The 12,959-nt window shown below is 37.2% G+C and overlaps 2 protein-coding genes across 5 annotated transcripts in view; one reads left to right on the forward strand and one right to left on the reverse strand.

Annotated features, from left to right (window-relative positions):
• Window positions 1-12,959, forward strand: part of lsamp (limbic system associated membrane protein) — a 666,837-nt gene that overhangs the window by 624,884 nt on the left and 28,994 nt on the right. For 2 of the 4 annotated variants that reach the window (XM_028800476.2, XM_051926294.1), the window contains one exon: window positions 10,200-10,235. The exons of the other annotated variants lie outside the window; for them this stretch is intronic. In XM_028800476.2, the coding sequence (XP_028656309.1) occupies window positions 10,200-10,235 (36 nt within the window). The remainder of the gene's footprint in view (window positions 1-10,199; window positions 10,236-12,959) is intronic. 4 annotated transcript variants of the gene reach the window in all.
• arhgap31 (Rho GTPase activating protein 31) overlaps window positions 1-12,959 on the reverse strand; it is a 1,181,844-nt gene that overhangs the window by 174,436 nt on the left and 994,449 nt on the right. The window lies entirely within an intron of this gene.

Here is a 12,959-nt window from a genome sequence, read left to right on the forward strand (position 1 = left end):
TGCAAAAAGGGAACCAAAAAATCAATGTGTAGCCAGCTGTCCATTTTCATGGCATTCAAATACCATTAGGGGTCATTGGGTGACAAAGCCTGGGCTGTGGTGCAGCTCCCACTGACATGTGTCTGCCTCTGGAGAGGAAACGTAATGACTGTATTTTGGAAAAATCTTCAAAAATTCAACACATGCACAGACAGGAAGTACAAATTCACGCAGAAGCAATTTAAGGCCACCAGGAGCCAATAGTGCAAACTGCCATACCACCGTGCAACTGAGTATAATATGACATTGCCACAAGTGCGGTGGCAGCACAATTAGAGCAGTGCTAGTCTATCCAGCTCCATTTCAGAAATAGCATTTTGATGCTCTATTTCTGCCTTATGTCACCACTTAATGATATTTTTGGCCATCTGCTGCAGAAATGCTAGAATTGGCACACATTGCTGCAGTCATTTTTTTATATGACTACTAAAATAAATGTGGTGGACGAGATTACTAGGTAGCAGGTAAATGCTGGTGGAAAAGTACAAACACTTTAGACCATCCAGTCAGGACAATGAGGAAAGACATACAAAAAAGGCTCACTGTATTAGAAGCATAAACGAAACATTTGTTATTGGAGTACACTGGAATTTGGATTCATATTTGGATATTTATATGAATTTGGATTCATATTAAGACTTCTGATTCATGAAGTGATAGCCCTGTGCTTCAGTAGTTAGCATTGCTGTCTTAGAGATCTGGTTTCTTGGGTTCAAATCCCAAGTCCAGTCATTATCTGCATGAAGTTTGTGTTCTCTTCCTGTTTGGGTGGGATTACTTCTCACATTGCTAGACTTGGGTGGTAGGATAATTGATCAATTGACTTGAGTTTGAGAATTATTAATATGTTATGTTAAATATGGAAGTGAATATGGTTTATTTTACAAACAAACTGAGTTAATAATAAGTTTATATAAAATATATATTTATTGGCTGTACATTTTACACTCAATATATACAATAATTATAAGTAACCAGTGTAAGAATGTAGACATAATACATACAGTCATAAATAAATGTTTCATCAATTCAGTAACTTCTTAGCTTATCTAGCTCTAAAAGATGGGGTAGCTCTTAGGTAATCCGTAAACCCAGAATGACCCCAAGGAGGTCAAAATTTAGTAAAAGGGTACTTTAATTGCAAATGAAGCACACAAAGTAGGGGAACAAAAGAAGAGTAAGTAATTAAAAAAACTAAATACAAGAAAACAAAATCATCCTTTTTCTTCTTTTGCCCTTTCCACATTAATTAAATACCCTGCCTTTCAGTGAAGTGAGTGACCCACGGCCACACTAAAACGCTTCTTTCTCGCCTCCATTACTTTTTCCCATGATGCACTGGCCTGACTTCCAACTGCCCAATGAATCCTTGCCAAAATGAACCTCCCAAAAGTGTTATGCCAGTAATGGAAATGCAAAATGGCCCAAAAGATCCTTACTTGAATGCCCGCTGCCCATCTCTTTACCCATTTGACTTACCTGACACCATGTGTTAGGATGCAAGCAGTGTGGTGTAGTTATTAAGGCTTTGGATTTCAAACCCTGATGATGTGATTTTTCAAATCCCGCTACTGGCACTGTGTGACCATGAGCAAGTCAACTGACGTTCATGTGCTCCAATTGAAAAACCAAAAGAAATGTTACCAATTATATCATAAATGTTGTAAGTCTGCCTCAGCCAACCAAGTAAATGTAAATGGATGTTAAAAGCAGTTAACCAGCAGATGCATATGTGTTTCAGTAATAACACAAAAGGTTTATTCCTCAGAGACTAGGAATAAAATAAAAACTATTCTGAACAAAGAAATCTATTTTTCCAAACTAAAAGGCTTACCCATAATCATTCTTGCAAGGAAATCATTGTAAGGAGTAGTTCACCAGTATTGTATAATACAACCAGAGCCAAAACTCCAAGACTAAGACCAAGTCAAAATGAAGGAGCCAAAGTCAACAGAAGAATACTGAAAACGAGACATTCTAAGAGAACTTGTTTACTTTTTGAATTCGTACCTTGACCAAAGGAGCTTGTACCACTGCCTTGCAATTTGTCAGCATTCATCAGGACGGCGGACCCTAGCAACAGGCAGAGTTTCGTACCAACCATCATCAGCCAGTAGCAGCTCTTGAAATGGTGAATGGTATAATTTAACTGAAAGCTTTCAATATGTAACATTTATTTAAACTAAAAAAAAAATATTCAGGGCACACAAAATTTTCCAAACAGTCGAAATGGGTTTTCCAATTCTCAAAAAGAAGGAGCATTTATGTCCCAGCTAGGGATTATTCTGGGGTATATCCCTTAATCAGGTGTAACCCAGAAAATGTATGTGGATAGGATGTAAACCTAGGACTTTGGAGCTCTGAGACAGCAGTGCTAACTATTGCTTTGCCAGACCGCCCACAAATTTATGTTGTACCGTCTAAATATGTGTGAACATATGAAACTAAATACTCTAATATATGTTTGTGCTTCGACCTCCTGGGATTCTCTGAAAAGCCATATTAATGGCACTGAAGCATAATATTACAGAGTCTTGGTCTGGTTGAGGTTATCAATAATTACAATAACATTATGATCCTTAAGTATACAGTATATCTGTGCATAATGTATTGTGATTACTAGAATATGAATGGAATAGCATTACAGGCATTACTTTAAACTGATGTTACATAACTAAATTAGTAATACTGCAGCACTAAAATGCTAAAGTCATCTCTAACATACACACATATAAAATATGTAGCAAATAACAACTAATAATTACCGCTCACAATATTTGTAACAGAAATTAAACAAAATGCATGCATTTAGCCACACAGAATGAATTCAAACACAAGCCCAAACTGTCTGGCTGAGAGGAACATGCAATTGGTAATCCACAAAATATGTTTTAACTGAATTCTCCCTGGAAACCTGACTGTATTTTTACTCTGACAATGGAAGAAGAGCACTTATGGGGATCCCGCCTCGTAGATCTATCAGCTGGGATTCAGTTCAGCCTCGGTGGTAGACAGACGAGTTACCACCAGCCAACAGCCATTCCAGGCAGTCCTGAGACTAGCTTTCTCATACAAGTTATCAGTAAACTGTTTTACACTGTGGTCCTTATGGGTGGGTAGCCTGCAGTCTCTGATCACTGACTTCACTCCACAAGCAGCCTGTCTTTTCTAAACCTTTCCAGGATCTTACACTGCAACAGGCATGCATTTCTCATTGATGGAAATCTGGATCAGTGTTATTCTGCAATTTAGTTTAGATTCAGAATCCAGGGTTTCATTGACTTTGAAGTTACAGCCTTAAAAGGTTGTCTGTAGTAATCATGGTACAGAATGTGTGTGCTGGTGAGTCCTTCTGAAAAGTAAGCCTCACATAAAATGATTAGTTCTGAGCGTAACATTGCTGCACCTTCCAGTAAAATCTGTGTTTTTTGGAATCTTTATTGGTCGCATTTAGAAATTCCAGGGCCCACTGAAAAAAAGGTGAAGATTATAAAACAGCTTCATCTGAATGTTCAAAGTGAATCAGGGCAGAAGATGGCAAATGTCTGATAAAAAGGCGCTGCCACACTCCGGATCAGTGCTCTTCAAAATTACATTCTGCAAATAGTAAGCTTATCAGATATTTTCATTCGTGGAAGTTCTTTCAGCTCATTTTTCTTCTGTGAAGGCATCTTATCAAGTACTCAGGAGCAGTTATTATTATAATGTGTTCCTCTCCTATCAGAGTGTCGTTTGTACCAGAGATTCAGACTGTGAAGTTCAGAGCAGGCAGAACTAGTTCATGATCTGTGTAGCATTCAGGTAATGGAGTTGTTTTTGTTGGAATTTTTACCCTTGTGGCAATTTAAATTACATTCTGTATGTCTTAGAAATAAAAGACAATGGGTCTTCATTGTCTAACTAGCCTTTTGCGATAGATAGATAGATAGATAGATAGATAGATAGATAGATAGATAGATAGATAGATAGATAGATAGATAGATAGATAGATAGATAGATAGATAGATAGATAGATAGATAGATAGATAGATAGATAGATAGATAGAATTTGTCCCCAGGAAGAAACTTGGCTTGATATGAAGTTATATGAAAGGTGCTGTGTAACAGACTTCTACATCTGTATCTCGCTAGTCTTACTGTACAGTGTGGATAGATATGAAATGCACTATATATTTAAATAGCTATACCTAACTACTTTTCTGTTGAGATAGATAGACAGTACTGTGCCGTATTTATAGTTAAAAGTCTAAAAATGACTATAAAACATTTCATCCTTATGTGCATTATTATTCCACAAAGTGTGTCAGTACATATGTCACATATGTAGATACATACAGCACCTTGGTGGGGAGCCAAGGATCTTTCAAATAACCTTTCATTCTCTTAGACTTTGTTTACCATATTTTCTGGTTTTCAATACATGTATGAATATATTGATATGTAACATTTAAGAAATGAATGGATGCATATAATATTCTAATTATGAACAGCCCTGTCACATTAGCCATCTATTCAGCAGCCCACCGCAGTGACATTTGCATTTATTATTGAGCTGTTTTGAGTAATGAGAGTTAACGCTTAGAGGCATTATCCTTCTGTAGTTTGGATAAATCCATATTTATTTCGCAGTGGATGGTTGTCTTTCTTTGCCTTGCAGGTACTCATTAATTTTGCTTGCCAGCATCTTTCTTCTGCTTCCATCTATGCTGTTGCTTCACAGTCCCTGACACATGGGTTGCAGCCCCAACTCTGTCACTATCTTTGTGGAGTCTGCTTGTTTTCCCAGTGTATGTTTAGATTTCCTCTCTGTACACATTTTCTTCACCCATCTTAAGAACATGTATTTTAAACTAATTGACAGTAGTGCATAGCCATGTTATGAGCGGGTTTACATGTTTTAAGCATACCTTCAGGAGAACAGACAAAGTGTACAATTTAGTTCCTCCTTTGCATGCCACACTTCTAGTATCAATTCTAATTTGGAAAATGTAGGTTCAGAAAACCAATGAATAGGCGGTTGGCTTTTACAATTTTCAATCTGCATGAAGGATTTGTCAAAATTATTTATCTAGTGTTGTTTAAGTGCATGTCTGCTCCTAAAACTACTAAATGAGTGTGATTAGAATTTCACACTAAGAGTTCACATGAAGCATAAAATCGTGAGATTGAAAACATGCAGAGAGACTTTGCATAAAATGGTGTAGGTGGGTCTGTGCATAAACTCAGAGGCATTTCATGTATGAATGAGCAGCAATAAAACAGTCGTAGTGTAGGAGAAGTGTGTTAAGAGTAGTAAGGGAAATATAATACAACATAAAAGTAAAAAGCAAATGCTCTTGACTGTTTTTTCCTTCTAAAGTAACCTGTGAAGAAAATGGAAGTCTTCTGGAAACTGCAGGGAGTCATAATGGAGTACTAGATGATTTGAAGATTACAAAGAGAAAGAGAGAAGATCTGCTTCAGTTATCAGGAACTGAAATCAAACAAATCACCAGAATAAAATAATATTTAGTCAAGCATACTTCAAGAACTTGTAAAATATTAGACCAGTGGCTTCAGATGTATCACAAGTAAATTAATGGAACAAACTATTGAATACAAATTTTAGCACATTAGGTATGAGTATTTGAGCCAAGAGGCAACCATTTAGATGGTGGGGGGGTTGTGTTTAAGAAAAACAAAACAGGAAAAAAATCTGGTCAGAGGGGCACATACATATTCTTTTTTTTAACAAAGGTTTTAGGTTAATTACTGCATGAGAAGCATGTGATCAAAAAATTTCACATTCAGAAGTGTGCATTGTTGATAAGAGCAAAATAAGCTCAAATGCAGAAAGCAAAGGGTTATGATTTGAGGAGATTTTTCTAAATTCTATGATGTTAAGAATAGTGTCCCTCAGGGATCATTGCTGGGGCCACTACTCTTTTTGATTATGGAAATGTTGTGATGAAAATGTAACTTACAAGCTGATTAAGTCTGCTGATGACTCTAAACTAGGTGGAACAGCAGATGCCCTAGACTCAGTATACAATACAATATCATACAATACAATTTATTACTGTATAGCCCAGAATCACACAAGAAGTGACGCAGTGGGCTTTAATAGGCCCTGCCTCTTGACAGCCCCCCAGCCCTGCTCTCTAAGAAGACAAGGAAAAACTCCCAAAAAAACCCTTGTAGGGAAAAAATGGAAGAAACCTTGGGAAAGGCAGTTCAAAGAGAGACCCCTTTCCAGGTAAGTTGGGCGTGCAGTGGGTTTCAAAAAGAAGGGGTAATTACAATCCAATACACAGAACAGAACACAAGTAATCCTCAATACAATATAGTGCAATAGAAATATTACAAGTACAGAACAGAATTCAATAATAGAATAAATGTACTACATAATACAATTTGGATTTGTTCTGAGTCCTGGAGAACTTGGCCATCAGGCTGCTTCCCCCTATTGGCCATTCCACAGATGAGATAGTGCTGGGCCAGCCAATCTGATGACAGGACCCCTCTACCCGATGATTCCTACAATCCTTCATCAGAGATGACTTTACCTTAGGCCGGCAAAACAACTTGGCAGGTGGGCAGTGGCACCATATGCCACATATGAGTACCAAGAAGAGAAAAAGAATAGGTGAGGGTTAGTAACAAATTATAACTATCATGTTACTTATGTTTTGGTGCTAATGACTAACAACAGAGATGCAGTCTGTACTGTTAATCAGCACTTCTAGTCAGGATATGCTAAACTGAAGTAATGAGTCTTCAGCCGGGATTTAAAAGCTGAGACCTAAGGGGCATCTCTTATAGTAGCAGGCAGACCATTCCACAGTTTAGGGGCCTTGTAACTAAAAGCTCGACCGCCCACTGTTATTTTATTAATCCTTGGAATCATAAGCAGACCGGCATCTTGAGATCTTAATTTGCATTCTGGTTTGTAAGTCATGATAAGTTCAGACAAGTAAGCTGGACCTTGGCCATTTAAGTTAAAAGGAGGATTTTGATTTTGATTTTGTTCTTGTAATAACTCTTGCAGCAGTATTTTAGATTAACTGTAGGTTGTATAAAGAACAGTTTGAACATCCAGTGAACACCACATTGTAGTAGTCAATCCTACTAGAAATAAATACATGAATTAATTTCTTAGAATCCTGCTTATTTAGAAAATGCATTAATTTCCCAACATTTTGAAGATGGAAGAAACATGATTTAGACAACTTTGTAATGTGTGCTTTAAATGACATGCTAGAGTCAAAGATAACTCCTAGATTGCAGGCTGATTCAGTAAAATTAATGGTGATTCCAACTGAGTTAAATGATGACAAAATATTGTTATGATCAACGTCATTCCCTCCAATAATTATCATCTAAATTTTATCTGCAATTAAAGATAGGTAGTTCTCATTCATTCACCCCTTTAATTCACTAACACAACTGATTAAAGACAACATCGGAGAAACTTCATTTGATCTAAATGAAAGGTGTTATGTTATGTTTCCTAATGACAGATCCCAGTGGAAGCATGTAAAGTGAAAACAGTAAAGGTCCCAGTACTGAGCCCTGCGGGACACCATATCTCACTTCTCTGTATAATGATGGAGTACTGTAAGCACATTTTTGTACATATTGGAATCGATTTGATAAATAAGAACTAAACCAAGCGAGCACAGTGCCTGTAAGCCCAACATCATTTGTAGCCTGTGCAGTAAAATAGAATGGTCAATGGTGTCAAATGCCGCGCTTAAGTCTAACAACATATATACAGTGGAGTTTCCTTCATCAGAGGATATCAGAATGTCGTTTACAACCTGTGTTAGTGCAGTTTCTGTACTAGATAGATAGATAGATAGATAGATAGATAGATAGATAGATAGATAGATAGATAGATAGATAGATAGATAGATAGATAGATAGATAGATAGATAGATAGATAGATAGATAGATAGATAGATAGATAGATAGATAGATAGATAGATAGATAGATAGATACTTTATTAATCCCAAGGGGAAATTCACGCCATCACTATAACCAGTGCGGAAACCAGACTGGAATTTCTCAAGTAAATTGCGATTCGTAAGGTGTGACTGAAGCTGATTGGTGACTACTTTTTCTAGTATTTTAGAGAGAAAGTGTAAATTTGAAATGAATCTATAATTATTAAGTGTATGTGGGTCTAGGTCTGACTTTTTAAGTAATGGTTTAATGACTGAGACTTTTAGTGCATCAGGTACTGTGCCATGCAGTAATGAACTATTGATAATGTTTAGAATAGGCGCTGCAAGGACATCCATTGCACTTTTTCTAGTTTTGTTGGCACTGGATCTAGGGAACAAGTAGTGGGTTTCATTTTAGAAATTAAAGTCAAGACTTCTGCTCAGTTACTGGATTAAAATTTCTAAAGTGTTGAATGCAATGTGAGACAGGGTCTGTCAAGCTAGTTATGCTGAGATCTGGGATCTTATCTTTTTAATTTTCTTATTAAAGGAAGTTCATAAAGTCTGCACTGCTAAGTAGAAACCGTGTAAGACTTCCTGCTCTAACAAACAGGGTTGAAGGGATGGTTTGGTTCTTACTAATTATAAAAAGGTGTACTGGTATCTGTTTGTGCAGTGCTCTTCCTCATTGTTTTGTTATAAAGATTTGAACTAAAATATTATTAAACAAATGATGATGTCATTAACAGCTAAACATATGCATTCTGTGCAAACTTTTGATGGTAAATAGTTGGTAGTTTAAAGTTAGCTCTTCAAAAAGAACACAGGGGCGCAGATGAACGTCTATTGAGAGTAAATTTCTCACAAACATGAGAAAGTATTCCGTCACTAATATGTGTCATACACTGCTAGGCTGTGCAGCAGATAGCAGCTCTGTCACAGTGTTTAAATTATGATTAATGAAAGAGTTAGGTGACTAGAGATTGGTGAGCGTGATTGAGTTGAATGGCATGTTCTCATCAAACCATTTGTTATGTCCGATGTGTGATTATGACTTTCCTGGTGATTTGTGAACTTCAAAGTGCAGAAGCGCTCTGAAACATTTTCTGCAAACTAGCATCATGTGACAAAGGTGGTGTTAAATCTTATAATAGGAGGTTTGTGACTATGCAAACATTTTGGGCAGCCCCTCCCTAAGTCTCTGTGATGGGCACCAGACTAATAAGACTACTAAGATTGAGATGGCAATTAATGTGTGAGAATGTAATCATTACAGAATAACACTAGGAGATAATGAATAGGTACAATAAGGACTGTATAGAAAAAAACTACAACATTTAGCTTGTTAAATCATTGTGATAATGTGAAAGGAGGCCATGGCAGTGCAATCTGTGAAGCTACCTGGTGTGTACAGAAAGGAGACAATCATACATGTACAGTAAAGTCAAAGTAGATTTTGCATCTATGTGATGAGTACTTTGTGAAAAAGAAGGATATGCATGGTATAATTGTAAACTGAAGGACCCAATTTCTTTGATTGTGAGTGTGATTGAAAGGCTAACATGGGATCAAAACCCAGCACACAAAGTAGAGGCACACTGTTTATAGTGTAGCAGTGACCGGCATCCGTGTCAGTTGGTTGGTTGTGACCGCACAGATTGCCAGCTTGCTACAGGACCTTACCTAATAATGGTGTGATTGGATTTTTGAACATTGTATTCTGCCAGTTGTATCTGGCTAGGTGCCCTGTATTCATTTCTCTGTGACTTCATTGGTCTATGACGTACTTAGTGAATAAAATTTTTATATTGTAACATGTTCTAGTGTAAGACTCCCTAGTTTCTCTGAAAAAGCTTCCCAGGACTGCCTCTCAAAATTTACTTTCATTTTTGGTATAGATTCACTCCCAAGGCGCTCATACAGGAATGCACTATCCATTCGTATATTTCTCATTAAATGTAGAATGGATCAGCAACAAACCATTCCAGCCCAACTATCTAAAAGTTTTGCCAGTTCTTTATTACCATAAAATGCTCCTTTTCCAGATGAAATTTAATAAGAACAATTCTTTACAAGTTTGAAACTTTAAAGCAGTTATTAGGAGAGCTCTTTCTGTGGTGGTTGAACTGGTTTATGTTGGGGTTTTTCATTTTTGTAGCTTCTGCAATTTCTGCTTTGTTTTGATTGCTGACTGGTTACTTTGTCTGCTGCTTGTTTTCTTTTGTCTTTTATAGAAGAAACTGATGCCACGGTGCTTTGGAGACAGCCAGGTCAGTACAGCCAGCCAGCCTGTAAATAAAGCTCAATGCTCAACATCTGCCATTCATACAGGACATGTAGCACATACAGCCCTGGTCACTTTTACTTTTCACAAATTCAAAGTTTTAGCAGATGGACACTCTCTTTCTTTGATACTCTTATGCCAAAATCTGACTGAACAAATTGCAGAGGCCTTTACATGTTGACATGAATGCTCAGGAAGGCTGGAGAAGCTAACAATTTTAAAATCAAAATGCAAGCAGAAAAAGGAGTAAGACAGAAAGGAGCCCAAGGGTTATGTCAGAATTTATGGCTTATATTACATTGGCAAAAGGGAAGGTGACACCACCGCTGAAGTGTAATGGGGGAGGCTCCTGCATATAGCTGTCATGTCAGTTGGACTGGTGGTCAGCCGCCTTATAAAAATTCTCAATTAGTTTCCCTTTTTTCATGTGCTGCTTTCTTTTTCACAACCAAACTGGAAAAGATGAGAAGTACCAATGGCGAGCATCACATGAAGAGAGGGATCTTGACAAAGCCCTGTGTGACACCTGATGTATTTGGTGCTAAGCAACTCAAACTGTGGAATGGTGTGTGGAACACGGCTAGCCTCAACTGGCATGCTGTGAACTGGACAGACTGGCCAGCACACTTGGGTTATTAAAGTCAGGCTGCACCACCTCATATTAGCTAACAGAGGATTTGCAAACTGCCTGTAGAAGAGCTAGATTAACCTCAGAGAAGGAAAGAACAAAAAAGACACACGGTGTAAGATACAGAAAATATGTAATACAGTGGACAGCCTAACCTGCTTTGTTAGCTTGACAGATTTCAAGAATTCTTGATCTTCGGGGTGTGTACCATCAGAATTATCTTGGGGACTTTCTGACTGAATTATTTAGTTTAAGCACGGAGTGAGCAATATGTTTGACACCTTTATAATCAAATAGAATATGGAGATCTTAATTCATTGCACAGTGCATTAACACCGTGTTCATTCTAGTCCCAGTTTATTTGTATCAAACTTGAAATTCAAATGCTTTGAGCTGGAATTTATTTTTCTTTTTTTTTCTATTTTCAATTTTTTTTTCAATACTAAAAACTATGATGTTGTTTTTAAATCAACCCTTTGCTCTAGGTCACTAAAGTAAATGCTAATTCAACCAGTTGTCTTTAGAAGTCACATAACTAAAAAGAGTCTGACTATTGTTTAACTAAAGTGTACGACGTGATTTCTGGCTAAATACATCCATCTCTGGGATTTCATCCAACTTATCTGTCAGAAGATAAAGGAAGATTTAAAGCAAATCCATGATATGACTATTGAAAAGCACAAATCATTGTAAGAGAACGAAACAATTAGTTCTACTAAAAACTCTCAAAGCCACAGTTGAGTCCATTATAAAGAAATGCAAACAACATGGCACAGTTATTCACTGGAGTTTTTCAAAACATTATGTTTGGGAACAAGTCACCTATGGTGTCTCTAAATTAATTTCAGCCTTCCATGGCTACAATAGGAGAAACTGTGCATAACCGATAATAACTCCTGTGGTTCACAGAATTACATGTCTTGGGAAAGTGCCAAAGACAGTGTGGTTGTTGAAATAAAATCAACTCCAGTTTGCCAGAAGATGTGTGAGTGAATTTTCTCTCGACTGACGTGATCAGTCATAGACAGGGTGGCAGTCCATCATAGGGCATACTGTACTTACTCAGGTTGCCAGTCAGCATAACACCCACTGCTCTAGCATGTGAGAGGAAACTGGAGTACTCAGAGAAGACCCCTGCAAACACAGGCAGGGCATAGGGCATGATTTGAACCTGGGGCCTCGTTTAAAAAAGCAGTTGTAAAAAAGATTTGTTCTTACATTTTATGGATTTGTGTGTATGTTGAAGTTGATGTACAGTCGGAGATTTATAAAGCCTGAAGTCAACATGAAAGCATTCATAGATGTACACAAGTTGAAAAGCATGTGTATGAACTTTGCATGATGGCATAAGATTTACAGACAAATAAATAAGTAGCTCATTAGCTTAGGCTAACATCAAGAGCAAAAACCTTAAAATCTAAAGACAAAATGATCATCCAAAATAGCACCACCAAAGTAAGAATGGATTAACATATTGATATGGGCAGCAGAAGAGCAATGCAGAAAGGCTATTCAGAGCAAGCTGCAGAAGAACTGTTTAATTCCATTGAAGAAACAAATGCAATATTAAAATGCATTTGATAGATCCTGCTGTGGATTATAATAAAAAAATAATTTGTGACTCTTTATTTGAAATGTCAATTATTAAAATATGACATTCATCTCCTTGGTCTGGCATCAATAGTCACCAATTAGGGTTGTGTGTTCAAACAGTATATACTGTGTGTACTGTACTATATATATGCCGTGAAATCTTTGAAGAGTAAAGGACTTCACCAATAGCACATTACTTATAAATAATTTACACTTTTTTGCTCATGATGTTATGATGATGAGGCTCACCAGGCATTTTAACCTACCAAGAGCCATCATTGTAGACTTCTACCAGCAGTTACGTCCCTTTCTAAACTGCTACTATGTGAAATCATGCTATTCCTTTGGAGGTCCCTTTGTTCCTTGTGATAAGGATCTTTCAGGGAGATCATGCAGACAGGTTGGGAGTCTGCTGTCATGTCATTCACATGTCTCCATAGTTCACGTGATTCTCCTATGTTGAAAGAGCTTAAAGTCTGTAAGGTGCTA

This window comes from Erpetoichthys calabaricus, chromosome 4, assembly GCF_900747795.2.
Source record: "Erpetoichthys calabaricus chromosome 4, fErpCal1.3, whole genome shotgun sequence".
NCBI lineage: Eukaryota > Metazoa > Chordata > Cladistia > Polypteriformes > Polypteridae > Erpetoichthys > Erpetoichthys calabaricus.